This window comes from Barbatula barbatula, assembly GCF_947034865.1.
Source record: "Barbatula barbatula genome assembly, chromosome: 21".
NCBI lineage: Eukaryota > Metazoa > Chordata > Actinopteri > Cypriniformes > Nemacheilidae > Barbatula > Barbatula barbatula.
The window spans coordinates 19231972-19249817 of NC_136784.1; the positions used below are offsets into that span (position 1 = coordinate 19231972).

The window sequence follows — 17846 nt, forward strand, 5'->3', positions numbered from 1 at the left end:
CGTCGACTACCAGCCAGGGGCCTTTCAGAAAGCGGGTTGGTTCTTTCATACGAAGCATTTACTTTAAATAATTCATCCCACTTGGGGCAGAAATAGCTGGCTCGAGTGCTTATTATGACAGGCTTTTTTGTCCTTTTTGTGGATCAGACGGCCCAGAGTCTCAGCCGGTCTGAGCTGAAGGGGGGAAGCGTCGACTGACCGGCTGCAGCGGACCGCAATTTCCAGCAATAGCCTCAGCAGACGTACATAAAGATCTCCGGCTACACTTTACATTACAGTAATAACAACAAGCAGGTCCACAAAGTATAAGGGCACATTAAGTCTGGTTCCCATGTAACATGACACTAATGTAAAATGTGATCACATTGTGCATTAATGGTGGGAATGAGTGCATCTGGTCAACTGTAGAGGTGTGTTCGTCTGGGAATACAGCAGAAGTGATGGAGTTAAGGCGATGCAATGGGTTCTGTTCCAAAAAAGCTCACCGAAACATTCACTCGGTAGCCTGTGTTTTATCAATCTTTAAGATCGCTTATAAAGACGACCAGTGCCGCGGAAAATGCGTTTTTTTGGGAGGGTTGAACAAATGGTTCAATGCGCCACAGCCAAATTCGTCTGGTGTGCACGCGAAATACTGACAGATAACGATCAGTTCAACCTCAGAATAAGATAACCAAGACACTGTCTGCTTCGTATCCGCCGTCAAAGAAAAACCCAAAGATTTCGGAAATGGAACTTTGATACAAATGAAACATTTTCGAACGTTTGAATCGGAAACAGTTTCCACGCGCTTCAAAGAAGCCGTTTGCATATTCAGACGTTCGGAACCGTTTTTAATTCGCGACCGCAGTCGGTGGGAAAATCCCGCCCTACTTACATATATCCATTCCCTGTGGCTGGGATAGGGTGCAGTTGCAGGAGCATGTGTCATTGGAGTTGGCGTTGTTGTTTCTGGAGCTGCTGTCCGGGACCGTGATGTTTCGCATGGAGGCTCGGGGAAAGTGACGGGACGGGGGCGAGAGAGCCGCCGGCCGCGGCCCTCACACGAACTGACGGACACTTTCACGGCAGCAGTCCGCTGTCGGCCTCTCGGTTCGCTCGCGCGTCATGCCATAGTCGCTCGCGTTCGCTGCGGTCGGTCTATGGTAAATACGTTCCCCGCATCCTGACGGTCTTTTCGTCTCGCGTTCATTCAGAAGAATGGCTTTCCGTGACCGTCTCAGGCTCACACCCCACCTCCTCGCGTCCCTCCCTCCTCCGAGAGGGGAGCAGCTCCAGACAGACAGACACGAGCTGTGGGAGGGAGGCTGGCGCTGACAATGGCAGTGGTGAGAGAGAGAGAGAACTGCGTGTGTGTGTGTGTGTGTGTGAGCGGTTAGAATTACACACACACACACACACACACACACACACACACACACACACACACACACACACACACACACACACACACACACACACACACACACACACACACACTCATTAGTGCCAGCCACGAGCAGTCAAGGCAGGCATTGAAGAGGCTTTAACCTTGGGCTGACCCCACAGTCTAGCAGATATTCAGCAGATGTGTCAGACACCCCCTTCTGTCCCAAACTGTCTGCGGTCTATAAATATATCCGGACCGGTTTGCTGTGGGGAATGTCCGGCCGAGTGAAGTTTGTGAAACACTGTGGTTCCAAAACGGACATTTGAGTCACACTCAGGGTGTATGAGACTAGACAACATAATATCAAACTTGGAGATATTTGCATGGAAATTGCCAGAGGTTTTATCAGCCTATTAGCGCAAATTTTGAAGAAAACTATGAATATTGATTTGTGTCTGAACTGTCAAAGGTTATGCTATATCTTTTATCTTGGATATATGTTCTTAAAAGAATCACCATTTTATTGCTATTCTTTCATTTTATACGATGAAATCTAGAGATTTTAAGTGTGGTTTAAAGTCCCAGTGAAATAAAAAATGGCAATGCCAATTTTTTCATGAAATATTGCAGTTTATTGTAAATAGTTTATCAATGTGGGTAATTCTCTTTTTTTTTATTCGTGTGACCTCATAATCTTCAGTTAAAATCTAAAAAAAATGCACTTCCTTCCTGTTATGACTATCCATGTTAGACTGCTTGGGCGGAGCATCCGTTGACCTTTTACGGTTGGTCAGCTGCCGGTTCCATTTCAAAATGCACAAATTCAAAATGTATACATCCAATCAAATCTCAGATAAACATGAAAGCCGCGCCCACTGTTTTTCTCATTTGAAATTCCATTCCACTCGGAAATGTGTCAACAAATACGTAAGTTAAAACGATCAAAACCTCTGTCTCATGGGGACTTTAAGAGATAATGTTTTGCTTAAAGAGTTTTAGAATATTTTAAATAATTAATTATATAAGAATGTAGTAAACCTGCTAATCCATATTATTAAGGGATAAAAAATTGAAGTATATGTATATTTATTTTCTCTTTGCAAAATAGGATTTTTTTATATAATGTAACCTTGACAGGTTTTTGTGATTTTTTACTTAAAAACCCCCAAATGACTTTTTATCTTCTGCAGGACACAAACATATGATAGTTTGAAGTTTGAACACTGTTTCCCATTGTATCTGTCATAAACAGATTTGGAATCACAGAAGGAGCGATTCACATTTCGTGCCTAAAACTGCACGAAAATTCTGTGCGACATTCTGAAAGTTTAACTATTTTCATCTCTTTGCAGAGCTGACGCGTCGCGAGTCAAGATTTAAAATAATATGATGAATATGCAGGCGGAAAAGATGCGATTAGGCCATTAGGGTGGTGAATAAATGATGATAGACTTTACATTTTGGGGTGACTCATCCATTTAACACTACAAATCTAACAAAAGTTTAATAAAGGTCAAGCAACATTCTGTGTACTCACTAGAATAAAACAAAACAAATGTTTGTATTAAAACCAGCAAAACTTGTTTCTCAAATCAGTCATGTTTAGGGCTGCAACAACGAATCGATAAAATCGATAAAAATCGATTATTAAAAATGTTGGCAACGAATTTCATTATCGATTCGTTGTATCGCGCGACTATAACGCGCGCCACATGTTTGAGTGGCGTGAGCGTGGCGTTTCTGTTGCGTGTCAGCTCTGTGGCGGCTGCGTCGTGTTTTCTGTATCTTTGCACACCAGCACCGTGCCTGACGCGGCGCTGGCGCGCTGCTGCTGCTATAGGTGACATAGAGGGAGGCCGCCGACAGACAAGGGTCTTGTATTCACGACAAGTTTAAACTTTTTTCACATAACCTACACCTTCCAAAATCCGAAAAATGAGTAAGTAGGCTGTCTGTTTATTTAAATAACATTTCCAAATGTTTTGTAGCTTTATTACCTGATGTTGGACCGTCACTCAGATGACACACTAGACTACGTTGTTATTGTAGTGTGTCATATTTTTTTCCATTTTTAATCACATTGTTAAGAGCATAAAAAACAAAAATAATTCAGTCACCAATACATTTTGGGGTTTAATACGAACCACAATTCGTATTAAGATGATTCTCAGATATGTTATTAAAGATGTAACGTAATCAATTGATGCACGAGTTTACTTTATGCAATATGTGTTTAAGATGGACATAAATTAATATTCCCATTCAATGCAATGTATCTTTTCATTGGATATAGCCTAAGCATTTTCTTGGAGGAAGATTTTATGGAAAAAAGTAGTTAATTGGAGTATTCATTTGCAACATTTTAGTAATAATATCTCATACTTAATAGGAATATTAATGTATAATTTATTTCAATATTCACTTGTTGTTTCTCCAAAAATGCATTATAAACATGATTTAAGTCCTGATGTTTTCTACAGTGGACATGTAAACCCCGTAACGTGTAGATGTTGGTTTAATGAAATTCAATTTGAAAATACGTTCAAATAAATGATGATTAGCTTTCAAACATCAAAATGGCATTCATTAATATGTATTCGTGTACAAAATTACATATAAACATCTTTTCCTATTCTATTTTGCCTGGAAACGCTTCCAACACGCTTGCGTGTCTCGTGAAAAATAGGCGTCGATTCAATTCCTAGCATGCACGCGTTTTCCGTGCGGCTCGTCTCACGCAGGCAGTGTGCAAGCTCTAACCTGTTAACATGGGAGCCGATTTAAAAACGGTCACGCCAGGCTTCTGAGACGCTCACGCCACGCATCTAGTGTGTCACAGGACTAAAAAAAGTTGATCGCGCCGCGCAGCATAGCGGAGAAAAAATAAATTAAAAAAGCAGAGCGGAGGTAGAGGAAAGACCCATCAGAGAGACCCGAAAAAATTCCAGAAAAAAACAGCAAACCATGAGAGGCTTCTTGATGGGAAATGCATCATGTAAACCACAGCAAGCTGTAATAATAAAATAAGTAATAATAAAGCTTTTGAAATATGTTTTGCAATGTCAGTTCTATTTTTCAATAAAGGGTTGAAAATGAATGCTTTTAAAAATTTGTATCCGATTCATCGATTAATCGAACAAATAATCGACAGATTAATCGATTATTAAAATAATCGTTAGTTGCAGCTCTAGTCATGTTCATTAAAATAAAATGATTTGTCAGACATGAGAAGTTGAATTGGCCTTGTTATGTCTCAAGTTGTTTTCATGAGCGTCCTCCAGTGGCGTCTGGTGTCATGACACTGCTACATTGCGCTGAATTCGGGCAGAGTGACCTGTGTTTGTGTTCTACTTTCTCCTGTGACCTCTCACTGATGGTGTGATAGTTTGAAGTGTTCCAGACCGAGTTAACGGCACAACCATGACGTGAAATCGGCACAAGCCGGTCAAGATAAGGTCAGACAGATAAGAGGAGTTAATGATAATCTTTGAATTTAGATCTTATGAAACGCTGTTGTATCACCGCGTATGTAATATCGTTGCATTCGTAGATTTACAAGAAAATATCTGAACGTAGACTAGTTTCATAATTATGCACAAAACAATACAACTAGAAGAAAATCTGGATAATACTACAGATGTTAGTGTCCTAATACTTATCCTTCTTACAATATATTCTCACGCCACAAACACCTTTCAATGTTCGTCAGTGGTTTTAAGAATGAGTCATAGCGTCTGTTCCCAGAGGCAAAACTGCTTACGGCTGAGACACAGTTACATCGGTCTGGCTCTGTTACACCACCTGTGATTGCTCAGGTGCACGTCTAAATCACACTGCCGTCAGCCATCACTTACTTCAGCAGATATCAACATCACTCCGGATACGCAGACAAACCAACTGCGCAACTCCTGATGTCCGTTCAAATAAAGAAATGTTCCCTGAATATAAAGCACCAGACAAGAACATCTCCTTACAAATGATATATTCTGTTCGGACAAAAAGACAAGAATAAGAAAGATGAAACTAATTGAAGCAGGATCACAGGGCAGTCTCAGAGTCAGCAAACACTGAATATTGCTGAAGTGTAACATTTTTCTAGAGAAATTTCCGCTGAATGTTGTGCAGGTCTGAACTGCAATTACTGGAAACATTCTGCGGGAGTAACTGCCGCAAAAAGAGGCTGATTTTAGGCTTTACTATCGCCCCCCGAGTATAGCGAAATATAGTCTCAGAGCCCCAAACCACCACCTACACACTGTCCACAGTCCATTCACTGATGTCCGTTTCACCAAAAAATAGCAAAAGCTGGTTGGAAATGAGCAGTTCTAAGCTAAATGCATGGATTTCCTCTATATCCTGGAGTGGGTAACATCATCCCAACACGGTACCCATTTAAAACTCAACTCAACTTTTATTTATATAGCACTTTTAAAAATGTTCATTGTTACAAAGCAGCTGTACATGAAAACATGTTAACTATAAACAATACATTAAATGTATAAAATAGAAAAGGTATAGGTAAAGGTAAGAGAAAAGTGAATAGATACACACAAACACACATGAGGCAGAAGGACACACACACACACACACGCTCACACAGCGCACATACAAAAAAAACATGCACACACTCAGCGAACACAAACAGTCTCGCACAGAAACACACACACATGCACAGACACACAAACCATACGCTTGCCCACACACACCGAACATAACATTCAACCACTGACACACACACTAAACGCACAAAAACACACATGCACACGGACACACACACACACACACACACACACACACAGACAGATGATAAAAGAGAAACAGGTAATATATTATGCAGACAATAAATTCCCATATGGGGTAATAATTATTCACGTAAAATGTTACATTTAAAATAATATTAAAGGTCCAGTCAGTGAAATCTAGCGGTAAGGTTGCGAATTGCAACCAACGGCTAACTCCACTCCACCCCTCCCTTTCCAAACACAAATTACATGCAAGGAGCCTGTAGATAGAAATAGCTCATTCTAAGGTAATAAAACATAACGCTTCATTGTGTAAGATCTTTATACACCTCTGAATACATGGCTATCTATATTAGATTGCATTTCTATCAATAGATCATCCAAAAATGACATACTGGACCTTTAACAAGTACAAAATTCTGTGCAAAGTCGGATGGTTTCTGAATGGTTTTTCCCCATCAAAGTGAGCAGTTCTGGAGCAGAGTGAGCGGCACGGTCAATAATCCAACGTCTGGCTGTGTGTTCAGTCACCCCATGTAAATGAATATAATCATAAAATCTCTCACTAACTAGACTATAACTAATAGTCTAATACTGCAAAACGAGCGATTTGAGAGAAGTGAGGAAGACAGACCAACTTCAGCTTCTGCTTGGGTTTGTGTGTGTTTACCTGAGGATGGAGAGATATTGATAGGCTGTTAAGTCATGGGCGGTGGATGGCCGTACCCCTGGGAGCTATGCAGACTCTTACTCCTGCTGTGATGAAGTGTTTACATGAAGGGATCGCCCTGAGGGGCCGGTATTCATTAACCAGACTTACAGACTCAGACTATTGACTTCTCGCGCTAGACTGAACCTCTAACGCACGCACACACTTTTACCTTTAGCACGCTTTCTTCAACTTGTCTTTACAGTAGCTGCTTTTAATTTTTAAAGGGATAAAGACATTTTTACAGATTGCAACAATAAGGGTGAGTAAATGATGACGAAATTTTCTTTTTAAGCATTTAACACTGTATAAATTGTTTTTTTGAACATTTCAGACAAGCCCCAAACTAGAGCTCTGGGTAGTCTTTAATAAAAAAGACCCTCATGCAAATCTTAGTTACTATGCAGTTGCTAGGGCCTTCTGAGGGGTTGCTGGGGTGTGGCTTATTCAACAAACCCAAAAGAGACCACCCCCGAGTCAGTATACTATTCTGGTCCCGATGTGGACCCATTTTTCAATAACGTGAAAACTAAATATAACCTTTATTAGCATAAAGTGTAACCTCTCTTGGTAGTGCGTCTGGTAAATAAACCTGACGTGGTGCACATTCATTTTCATTTCTTCTTTTCTCATGAGATCCATGCAAATAAAAAAAGAAAACAAACAGGCAGAGAACGAGAGACAACTTCCTACAGACGGAGGAAACCACAGGTTTGAACTCAGAAACTTTAGAGAAACTCTGAAAGTCTTTGTGTGTACTGCTGGACAAATATATGACTTTATTATATACTATCTATACTACATACACACGCACGCACGCATGTGTGTATTATAAATAGCCCTTGCAGCAAATGAGAATGCAGAAATCAGCATCATGCGAACACAAACCACACACTGACAAGTTTTTAGAAGAACTTTCAGTCCTATGTCTGTGCAGTTTCCTCCGCGACACGACACTTGCGGTCAGTAAAACCATTCGTAAAAAGGCAACGCAATCCACCGAGGCAAAACACACACCATGGTTTGTCCTTGCTGACTGTCTCGCCTGGCTTTTAGCAACCTTTAGAGCGTCTGCTGTAGGATTCTGACCTCAGACCAGGACACATCTCCTCTCTCATTTCTTTACTGTGTTAAAAGATTCCGACAGAGAAAGGATCAATCTGATCAAATCATATCTCATTATTGTTTCCACTTTACTGGGGATTTGCTAAGAAGCATGCTTTAGTAAAGATATATTATTACTGCTCGGAATATTTCACAAATAAGACATTTTCTACCGAACGCGGGTGTGTAACAAGGAACCAAAATGAGGTGAAAATGCATGTAAACAGCATCAGCCAGCTTCCTCCCAAATAAAGAACAAGAAACAAATACTGTGTTGCATATAACAATAGCATGTTATTCTAAACTTCTAGGAGGAAATTATTTAGTGTAGTGTTTTATTAGAGTCTATGGAGACGTTTCGATTTATTTAACACAAAGACAGGTGCTTTACAAATATGCCATTTACTCGCTGGCCCAAAAAGGATTGCATGTCTGCCCCCGCTACGCTGCAGGCTCCATGTTGCACATTTCAGACCCTTGGAATCATGTATAGGTGAAACAGACGATTTACAGATCAAACACCTTGCTGTGTGTTAACAGAACGTGACAATTATTTTACAGGCACTCAAGTTACAACAAGTGCAAACGGTTTGATATTGTGAACTGTACAGTGAGTTTTCATTAGTCGCGACTAATCGTTTGCAGAATCTGCAATATTCCACACATTTTGCAGGGTTCGTTTTTTAGAATGGCGTCGAGAATGAGCCCATGTTGAAACTTGCTGACACTTCAGAATATACAAACGACGAATTCACAACAATGCTAAATAAGGAAATGCAACAATTTGTGAAGCCTGCTGTGAATTAAGCTTGAAGAGAAAGAGATGTTCGATGCGACAACAGCCAGCGATCTGAGAACAACATACTCTGCCTTCTCCCTTCATTCATGTGAGAAGTATTTCTGTTTTTCTTCATTGCCTAAAAGAAGGATACATACTCGGATACAAAAGCCAAGATTTCCAGTGAAATCATATGCTAAATGTAAAACCAGCGTCTCTGGGGCAGAGTCAGATAACTGCAATCTCCAACCCTCCTGTTGCTGATGCAGAGTCTCTGTCTGTTTTGGGCTTTGCTGCAGAGAGAGAGAGAGAGAGAGAGAGAGACATGAACACTGCGCACAACTGCCAGAGGGAGGGAGCACAAAAATACTTAAGGGCCGACTCCACCGGACTGACAAACAGCAGACCGACATCTTGAAGACTCGTGACAGTAACGAAAGCACACTGCAATGTGTTAGCATTTCCAGATTTTCACAACCTGTTCCTGCATTCAAGAAAGGACACATCTACTTTAAAGGCTGATTTAGCTTTAATAAGGTGATGCGTTTGTCTCGAATCCATCTGCGTCTGTTCTTTTTTTGAGCGATTCTTTCCAGAACTGAAAATCCTCTTCCTCTCCGCAGGGTCAGGATGTGCGTGTTTGTTTGTGCATGCCAGACAGACAGAACAGGCTGAACGCAAAGCTTTTAAATACACTCCAGTTACGACTCGATAGCTTTTGCATTTGACTGCTCGACGTGAGGCTGTTTAAACCTCCTAGTAGTAAAGACTGCCAGATCATTCATCTACAAATTTGGAAACAATTGGCCATCGATGCTTTCTTTAATACTTCCATCCTAAAGTGCTCTTCCAAATGGATTCAGCGTGCTTTTCAATGCTTGTCTATGCTGTACACATTCATCAGATAGACGACTTTGCACTACGCCAAGTACTGTTAAAATAGACTGATCCTACGAATCCATATAAAAGAAAGAAAAATCACAAATGAGATCTCCTCAGTGTCTCATTTATTTCCAGACGTAAATGACATGAAAATAAACACGTCATGTTCAAAACATGCAACGAAATGTGCTGTTATTACATATGTGGGTTTGGTTTATTTCATAGACAGCATTCTATTCTGTCGTAAAAAAATATACACAAAACACTCTTTTTGGGCTTGTGACCCAGACATTTCTTGACAGTTCTTATGAGATTTTGATATTGATTCAACGTTGGCTTGACTGCAGGGTTTAGTTAACTCTGGTTTGAACTAAACCTTCATGATGTAACCGTAATACGAAGTGCTTCCTGTCTGACTGCCATAAACATGCGAGCGTGTCTCACTCTGAACGTCTAGACGCTGAGAGCTCCGGTGTAATGAGGCCAACCGCTGGTGTTTATTCAGGCCAGATAAAGCCAAGCATGTGGAAGATCTGCGAGTGTGCACAGTTTGAACTTACTATCAGTTAGTTTTACTATTTCATGTTAAAATCTAAATGTCTCTTATCATGATCTTATGATTTTTACATTTCCCCCTAAAGCTACACAGGGATAACACAGTCAGATCATTTAAGTTTCAACTCCTCAAACATGTACAGTATACTTAAGTTTAGTTTATTAGGGACCATTGTATTTACAATTACATTTAGGCATTTTGCAGATGCTTTTATCCAAAGCGACTTAAATTGCATTACCCTATACATTTATACATACAACCTTGCGTTGTTAACGCAATGCTCTCACTGAGCTACAGGAAATAAAATGTTTTATTTATAAATGAAGATGGGCAACAGTTGTCTTCAAGACGACATTTCTCGGAAGGGCTTAAAGTTAAACAGCACGTTCTCTTGGTTGCGGGTCTAACTGAAGTTTTGCATTTATGTGGTAATAAATTCAAAGTGGTAAGCAATAAAGTTTCTTCTATATTAATGTGAATTGACATAACGTGCTGCAACCAAGACAAGCCTCAAGACACTGTCTGCATCTCAAACCTTAAGGGGATAAAACATGACTGCAAAAACTTTCTAAATGAAAAAAAAAAATGTTGCTTCAAAAATAAGTTGAAAGCACAAAGATTATAAAAAGAAACAAAAACGAAAATAAAATAAGTATTAATCTTATACAGCCACATCAAAAATAAACCCAATGAATTATAAAATGAACAAAAATTGCTAAAACTAACAAACAAAATATGGGCCTAAAAGCTCATTTAAAATAATAATGAAACTAGAAATAACTACGCTCCACTCACAGTGTGTGGGGGTTGGGTAGTGTGAAGGCCCCTCTCTGGTTCACGGCCCCCTGACTCACCCACGTCTAGACCGTATTCATGATCCATCTGTCTGAGACAACACTATATGATATGGCTGCGACCATCACAATTGAAAAATGTTTGCCTCAACACCCCCCCCCACCCCCTCCGTACATCTCTGCTCCTAACACCTCTGCGTCTCCCTCGCTCGCTCCCTCTCCTCCACGCAAAATCAGCACTCCTCAGCCTCTAAAAATTCAATCACGGCTCACACAGGTGTCTCTTAAATAGCAGCCAGCCGCAGACACTTTCATTAACATGCGGCCCAGACTGCTAAATATTTTAAGTGCAGCGCTTGGACGTGTTCCATCAGTAAAGAGTGGCCCTTGTTCACCAGGCAGCAGGGGGAAAAAATGGGAAAAATGGCATGTTAAATAAAGTACACAGAACCTAACGGGATCTAGAGAGAGAGAGAGAGAGAGAGAGGCAGAAAGGAAACAGGCACAAGCAATAATAGCGGAGCTGTAAAAAACATTTTCTTGGTGGTAAAAAAAAAAAGAGTCTGCCAAACACAGACAAAGCCATTGTAAAATAAATTGTATATGAAAACAGAGCCACCTGCTTACCAATTAAGTACTCACATTAAATAAAGTACTGTAAATTTGGTCAAATTTACCCTAACAAACTGTCAGCTAACTGCTTTACTAAACATCAATTTTCACACTCGAATAGCACTGAATAGCATTTTAGCGAGTGGGTATGTTCGGATAAAGTGATTCAAACATGACTCACTGATTCATTTCCAACACTGAAGTTTTGTTCCTGGAACTCCCTTCACAATACTGTTGTCAAAAATATCGACATTGAAAAATCTGAAACGGTTCCAATACGAATGTATGTCCCATGTATCGATCGGGCTGCGCTTTCCCGCACTCTCTTTTCTCCTACAGTGGCTGTGTCTCGTTTCGTAAGGCTGCGTCCTTTTGTCCTCCGGAGGTCTCATCCTCTAGGATGCGGTATACGGAGGATTCTCAACTTAGAATGAATCGAGACGTAATTCGTATGACATACTGTCAGAAAAGGAACAGGAAGTACCGCGTCGCTATGACAACGTGTTGCACTCGCACACCTGTCAAATGAATCAAAATGATTTCTACACGATTATAAGAGGTTAAAAGTCGGTTACTTCTACCCTAAACAATGCCAAAAGAGTTAAACAGATGCACTATTTTTTGCCTTAATGTTTCAAAACGTTTAAAAATAAATCACTAAACACCTGTGAACCTATTTACTACATATGCCTGCTAAGATAGAAAAAAACATGACACACATTTGTAAACTGTTAACAATTAAACGCCACATATTTGATTGAAATTACAGACGTTGGCCGACGCAAAGAATTGTGGGATATTTCAGCAACGAAGAATCTGTGAATCTGTCCGAATTCTCGTGAAAGCAGGTCGCATTAGAAGCGTGCCTACGGAGTTTCCTACCTGCTTTTATGAACCGAGACGGCCTCGATAACGTAGGAGGCTTCAAATGAGACCTCCGGAGTACGCAGCCTTCCGAAACGAGACACAGCCAGTGTTAATGTTAGAAAAGATGGCCAGTGCAGAGTCTCAGTAACACATCTGGCGCTTTGTGCACGCTCGCTTAGGCATCCCGTGTTTACCATAGCGATCTATGTATGTGCGCTCATCAAAGATTTCATCCACTCGTCTCCTTCACTCCGGTTACATGTTGTTAATGTAAGAAAGATGGCCAGTGCGGAGTCTCCGCAACAGTTCCTGCGTTGACCGTTTGCGTTTCTGTCTCTATGTAAGCTGATCAATGATTATATGTGAATAAAAATGTGTTAAACATATAAATGTATTACTTGAACAAATGTATGGCTCATTCAAGTATTTATTCATCTCTTTTAAATGCAAGTTAAAAATACAACTATTTATGTAAGCTCTGCACCATTAATACTGACAAATATAACATTAACATGTAAAATTAACATTAGATTTACAATTTAAAAGAATTTAAAAATATACCTTATTGTCTTGTTCAATTTAACTTTTAATAAAACAAAACTAAAATCTTCGCCTTGTTGTTATGGCATTTTTATCCCTGTTCTATAACCTAAAATCGATATTTTTTCAGGTATCGAAGTTTGAAATTCCAGTGACTTCACAACACATTCAGCATAGCTTCCTTTACACAGATGCACGTGTGGGACGGGTGCACTTACACTGGATGGTGTCTGGAGGTGGAGGTACAGCAGCGGAACAGTTTTCCTCATCGCTGTTGTCTCCACATTCATTCAGATGATTACAGATCAGCGAGAGAAGTTTCAGACATCTGCCGTTGGTGCAGCGGAACTTGCACTCTGTGGGCAGATAGGGAGTGAAATTATTCTTCGAGGGCAGATAAGACGGGGACAGTTATAGCAAACATATCACTGCCATTCAACTGAGGGCATACCCGACAGATCGAACAATCAAGCAGATCCTCGCAATGCACCATGGGCAGGAAAGACAACAAAAGGATTTTGGGTGGAGTGTTGGGATAAACGACATTTCAAACCTGAGAAAGCATGTGAAATATTTATATCGAGCTATTCTTCTACTAGGCTGAGACTCAGACGACAAGGACAAGATTGTAGACGGATGAATATTGCAGACGGTGCAAAAATCTAACAGGCTGACCTCCATTTCATCAGCTTTATTTTCTACATTACATCTTTGGTAATATTAAGGTAACTTGCACATACTGGGACAAAAATCGCACCCTCTTTTCGCCAGCGTTTTTCGGCGTTCATACCCAAACAATTTTCATTGCCGATGAGCCGAGTGAACGTGCAAATTCACTCCCTGACATAGATGGCCCTTAATGAAAAACAGAAATACCCAGGGTTCATAAGGTGGCGCTGTGCAACATTATGCTTCTGACACTCGCTTTTTCACACAGAAGAAGAATACATCTTACTTCCTCTTCGTCAACGGCTGCCTCCGAAATCGCCTACTCCATACTGTATAGTAGAATGAGGCAGGAATAGTATGTCTGAATACATCAGTATACAAAAAACAGTAGGCCAGAGTTACCTGGATGGTCTACTACTTCCGTCGTGGTTTGTGAGTGGGCATCGGATGGACATTTATCTTTCCCATGATGCCACGGTAGTTGAGCAACGGTCAAAATTCAAAATTTGTTTTGTGCTTAAGCGGCACCAAGTTGTGTTTTACTGTAACTTTAGCAGCCCAGGCACATGAACAAATGCGCCAATCTCATTGGTCGTTTTTTGCGAGGCAAACTAAAAAACGTGAGCGATTATCGTCCCGGTGTGAACATGCATTTTCTCTCGGATAAAATGGAATTTGCATCACAAAGTCTTCAGATTAAATGGGCTCACACATTTAAAATGTGAAACTGCAGAGTGCAAGCTTAGAATAAACATAACATTATTGTCCATTCCCTTATGAAAGTTATCTTTATAGTTTTCATCTTTGTGTGAACTCAAATTTTCATTTCTTTAAAAGCTAGATTAACACTGCAAGCAATTCAGCATGTTCTTACATTCATCATACAGTCTATCTCCTAAAATAAGACAAAAGCACAATATTAAGGATCACAACAGCTGGTCTGAAAAAAAAGAGGTCAGAATGTTTTGACTGAAGCTCTAATCTGAGACCTGATGCCACACCTAATGACATAACACTCCACTATAAAATATTGACTTCACCACCACAGAGGCAGGATCTCTGTGAGCTTGTATCAGGCTGTTGGCCGGCCGCTGTCTGGTCTGTGGTCTTAATCGCAGACTTGATCACAAGCAGGGGAAATGAGACACCGCTCTCTACTCTCTATACAACGCCCAAACAAACTCAAACGCACTCCAATGTCAAGTTGGGTACAGACAACTATCTGTCTGTCCCCAGAAGACGGCCAGGCGTGTCATTCAATTTCAGAATGATCTGGAAATGTAGGACACCATACGCAGACAGAATGCCTCACACACTGCTGGCTTTGTAATAGAAAAACGCCATTTTTACATTTCCTGAATAAAATGTTGAGTTGTCCCTTCCATGCAAATGCTAGGGTGTTTTGAGTGAGTGAGGCATATTTTGAGGTGGCGCTTGTGTGCAGGCAGCCTGAATCAGTGTCTGTCTAAAGTCATTTCCCAATTCCACCCCGAGGTTTTTCCTGCATAGAAAAATTGGAGGCGGCCACCTCAGTCAAATTTCATCCCGCCTCAGTCTCTGGCCAAAATTATGTCGGCGAGCATTCAACAGATTGTGAATTTTACTGCAATTGCTGCATTACGCCAAAATAAAGGCGCTACTTCATTTTCAGCAGCACTAGTGAGGCACTGACGAGCTATAGGGAGGCTCACAAAGACATAAGAAATACTAGACCGTGCATTGGCTGTTTCGGTCAGCTGCCGCGATACGTCAATGGCGCTGCCATATTGGCATGTAAACAAATGGGGAGTTGCGCTTTTTCGGCATTAAAAGCACAATAAAGTTCACATGTCTTAACACATGTAATGGTCTAGGATATACATGCAGCACAAATACATTGTGTATCTAGATACTTAGAATCTCAACATTTTGACTATTTAGAAAAATTAACCGTCGATAACTGGATCCGAAATATACCTGTACTCCACGTAAGTTGTAAAGTATTGAAATCGGTCGAGAAATTGCGTTTTATCCAGAAACCCCGTCGCTCCGCCATTCACTTGTAGTTGAAGGTTGCCACCCCTTATATTGTGTACGATCCAGCAGCCAACAAGCGGTCTAGTTATATGTTATGTCAACGGGAGGCTCAGAGAAGACCTACTTTTGTATGCAAAACCCGGAAGCGAGTTAGCATTTTAGAAACTTTCTGTTCAATCGCTTCAAAGTCTATGGGTTTTTTGAATGGGTCTTTGGTAAATCGGCCCAAATTCTAATGACATAAAGCACACCAATTATAACCCGCTTGTGATTTCTTAAAGCCTTATTGTGTCTTATAAACAGCAGTTGCTAGAAGTGACTACTACCTTCGGCGGGGACGTTAGACGTCATCGTGCATATAAAGCTCACAAATAATGCAACATGGGCACAAATATCTTAAAAAAGTAGATGTGTATTCATTCACGGTGTAATTACTTTCCAGGGAACACAGTTTTTTATACATTTTTAAAGAGTAGTCGGAGGCTTGGTGGTGGTGGTGATGATGATATCGAGCAACCTTAAAGATCGGGTAACATGCTATGTCATGCATTCTGACTTCTTTACACTGTTCACTGCCAGCACGGCTTCTCATGCTTAACATGGTCAACTTGTTAAGAAACGAGTTGGATGTATGACGTAGTATTTCTGTGCTTGATACACTTCCCCAGCACTCCAACTTGTTTCGGAAAGTTTCTTATAAGTCCTACTCCTTTTATCGAGCAATAGAGGGTATGCATTGACGTCCCCCCCTTAAGCTCCAGGACACGTTCCCTTGAGTGGTCAAACACGCAGCAAAATGGCTGAGGAGAATACAATGGTGATCCTTACGTCTTCCCTATGACTTAAAGGAATCAGCATAGGAAGACCCAATTATCAAGATTGACTGAACTGCGACAAGATTGGCATACTTTTGCAATGGGGAGAGAAGTTTGAGGTGTGTTTGTTTGTTCAGTGGTTGGATACATTTTGTGTTTGATATAAAAGTTCTACATTACAATTATAAAAATTACATGTTGTTTGTAAAGTCTTTGGTTAATCCACTTAAAGGGACGGCAGGCCTACACATGCGCATAAATGTACAAGATCAGGATGGCACCACCTCGGTCTCATTTTGAGCCAGGAAAAACCCTGCACCCTGTCCTCTCTCCATCGCTTACCATTCCTCTTCAACTTTATGTTTTTAGAAAATGTAACTTCTATTCCATAAAATAACACAATGAGTATTAGTGTTGGTATATATGTTTTTTGCGTCAAGTCTGTTCACTGTGAAATCTCAAGCTTTAATCAATGCACTAGAGAACAAAGTTGTGTTGATATTATGAGAGCATGTAAACAATACTTTAAGTCACCGGATTTGCTTGTTTGATTCGCGTATCAGCCAGTCTTATTTCTTTGTCAATAAGCAGTTCGTAGCCAGAATAAGCTGAGATGGTGAGCAGACTTCATGACTCCAGTCACAGATCGGGCTACACACTGGCCCCCCAAACCACCGCACCCATAAATATGGTGTTAAAAGCTGTATAAACATATGGTAAACTGTAGAAAACTGTAGTATTATAGTTCCTATAGTATTCTGTAGTGGTAAATCTAGCTAATTAATAAACTGTCATAAACAATGTAGTATACTTTGATATTTACTACAGTAAGGTTCAAAAACACTACCGTATCTACTACAATTTACAACAGTAAAAAATAGTGCAGTAAAAATACAATATAGTAGCATATACAACAGTTATATTGAATGTGCATAGCTATAAGAAATGGACGTATTCTAAGAATGCAGATCAGTGGGAACAAGAGGGTGTATCAGCATTATTCACTGTTGCTAAGTATACTTCAAACATTTTCCTCCCAGTACTTTGATGTCATACTCAGTTTGGTCTGTGCCATGCATGATGAAGTTAAATACATATAAGTCAACAATAAAGGCATTTTGATTTCGGGAAGAACAGGTCGTGTGGTCACCAGACCAGTGCCCACTTCAAGTCACTAGTAGCCAAATATCCCTCAACGCAAGTCTGGGATTTGTGGTGCTAAATATAATCTAGTCAATCCGATCACTTTTTAATGACACAATTTGATGTGTCATTCATCTCTGTTAACAGGCCAGAAATCAATGGGTGGTCCCAGACCTCCTATAACAGTAATCCTCAATTGGCTGGCCGCGGGCTAGGTCCGGACTTATGCTTCGTTCCGGAACACTAAACA

At 40.5% G+C, this 17846-nt stretch overlaps 1 protein-coding gene across 2 annotated transcripts in view; it reads right to left on the reverse strand.

The window, feature by feature from the left end:
• Positions 1-17846, reverse strand: part of ldlrad4a (low density lipoprotein receptor class A domain containing 4a) — a 71730-nt gene that overhangs the window by 17693 nt on the left and 36191 nt on the right. Inside the window, exon 3 of one of the 2 annotated variants that reach the window (XM_079484982.1) lies at positions 13172-13309. In XM_079484982.1, the coding sequence (XP_079341108.1) occupies positions 13172-13309 (138 nt within the window). Of the gene's footprint in view, positions 1-877; positions 1260-13171; positions 13310-17846 lie in introns of those variants that run through there. The other variant, XM_079484983.1, reaches the window with a different exon arrangement.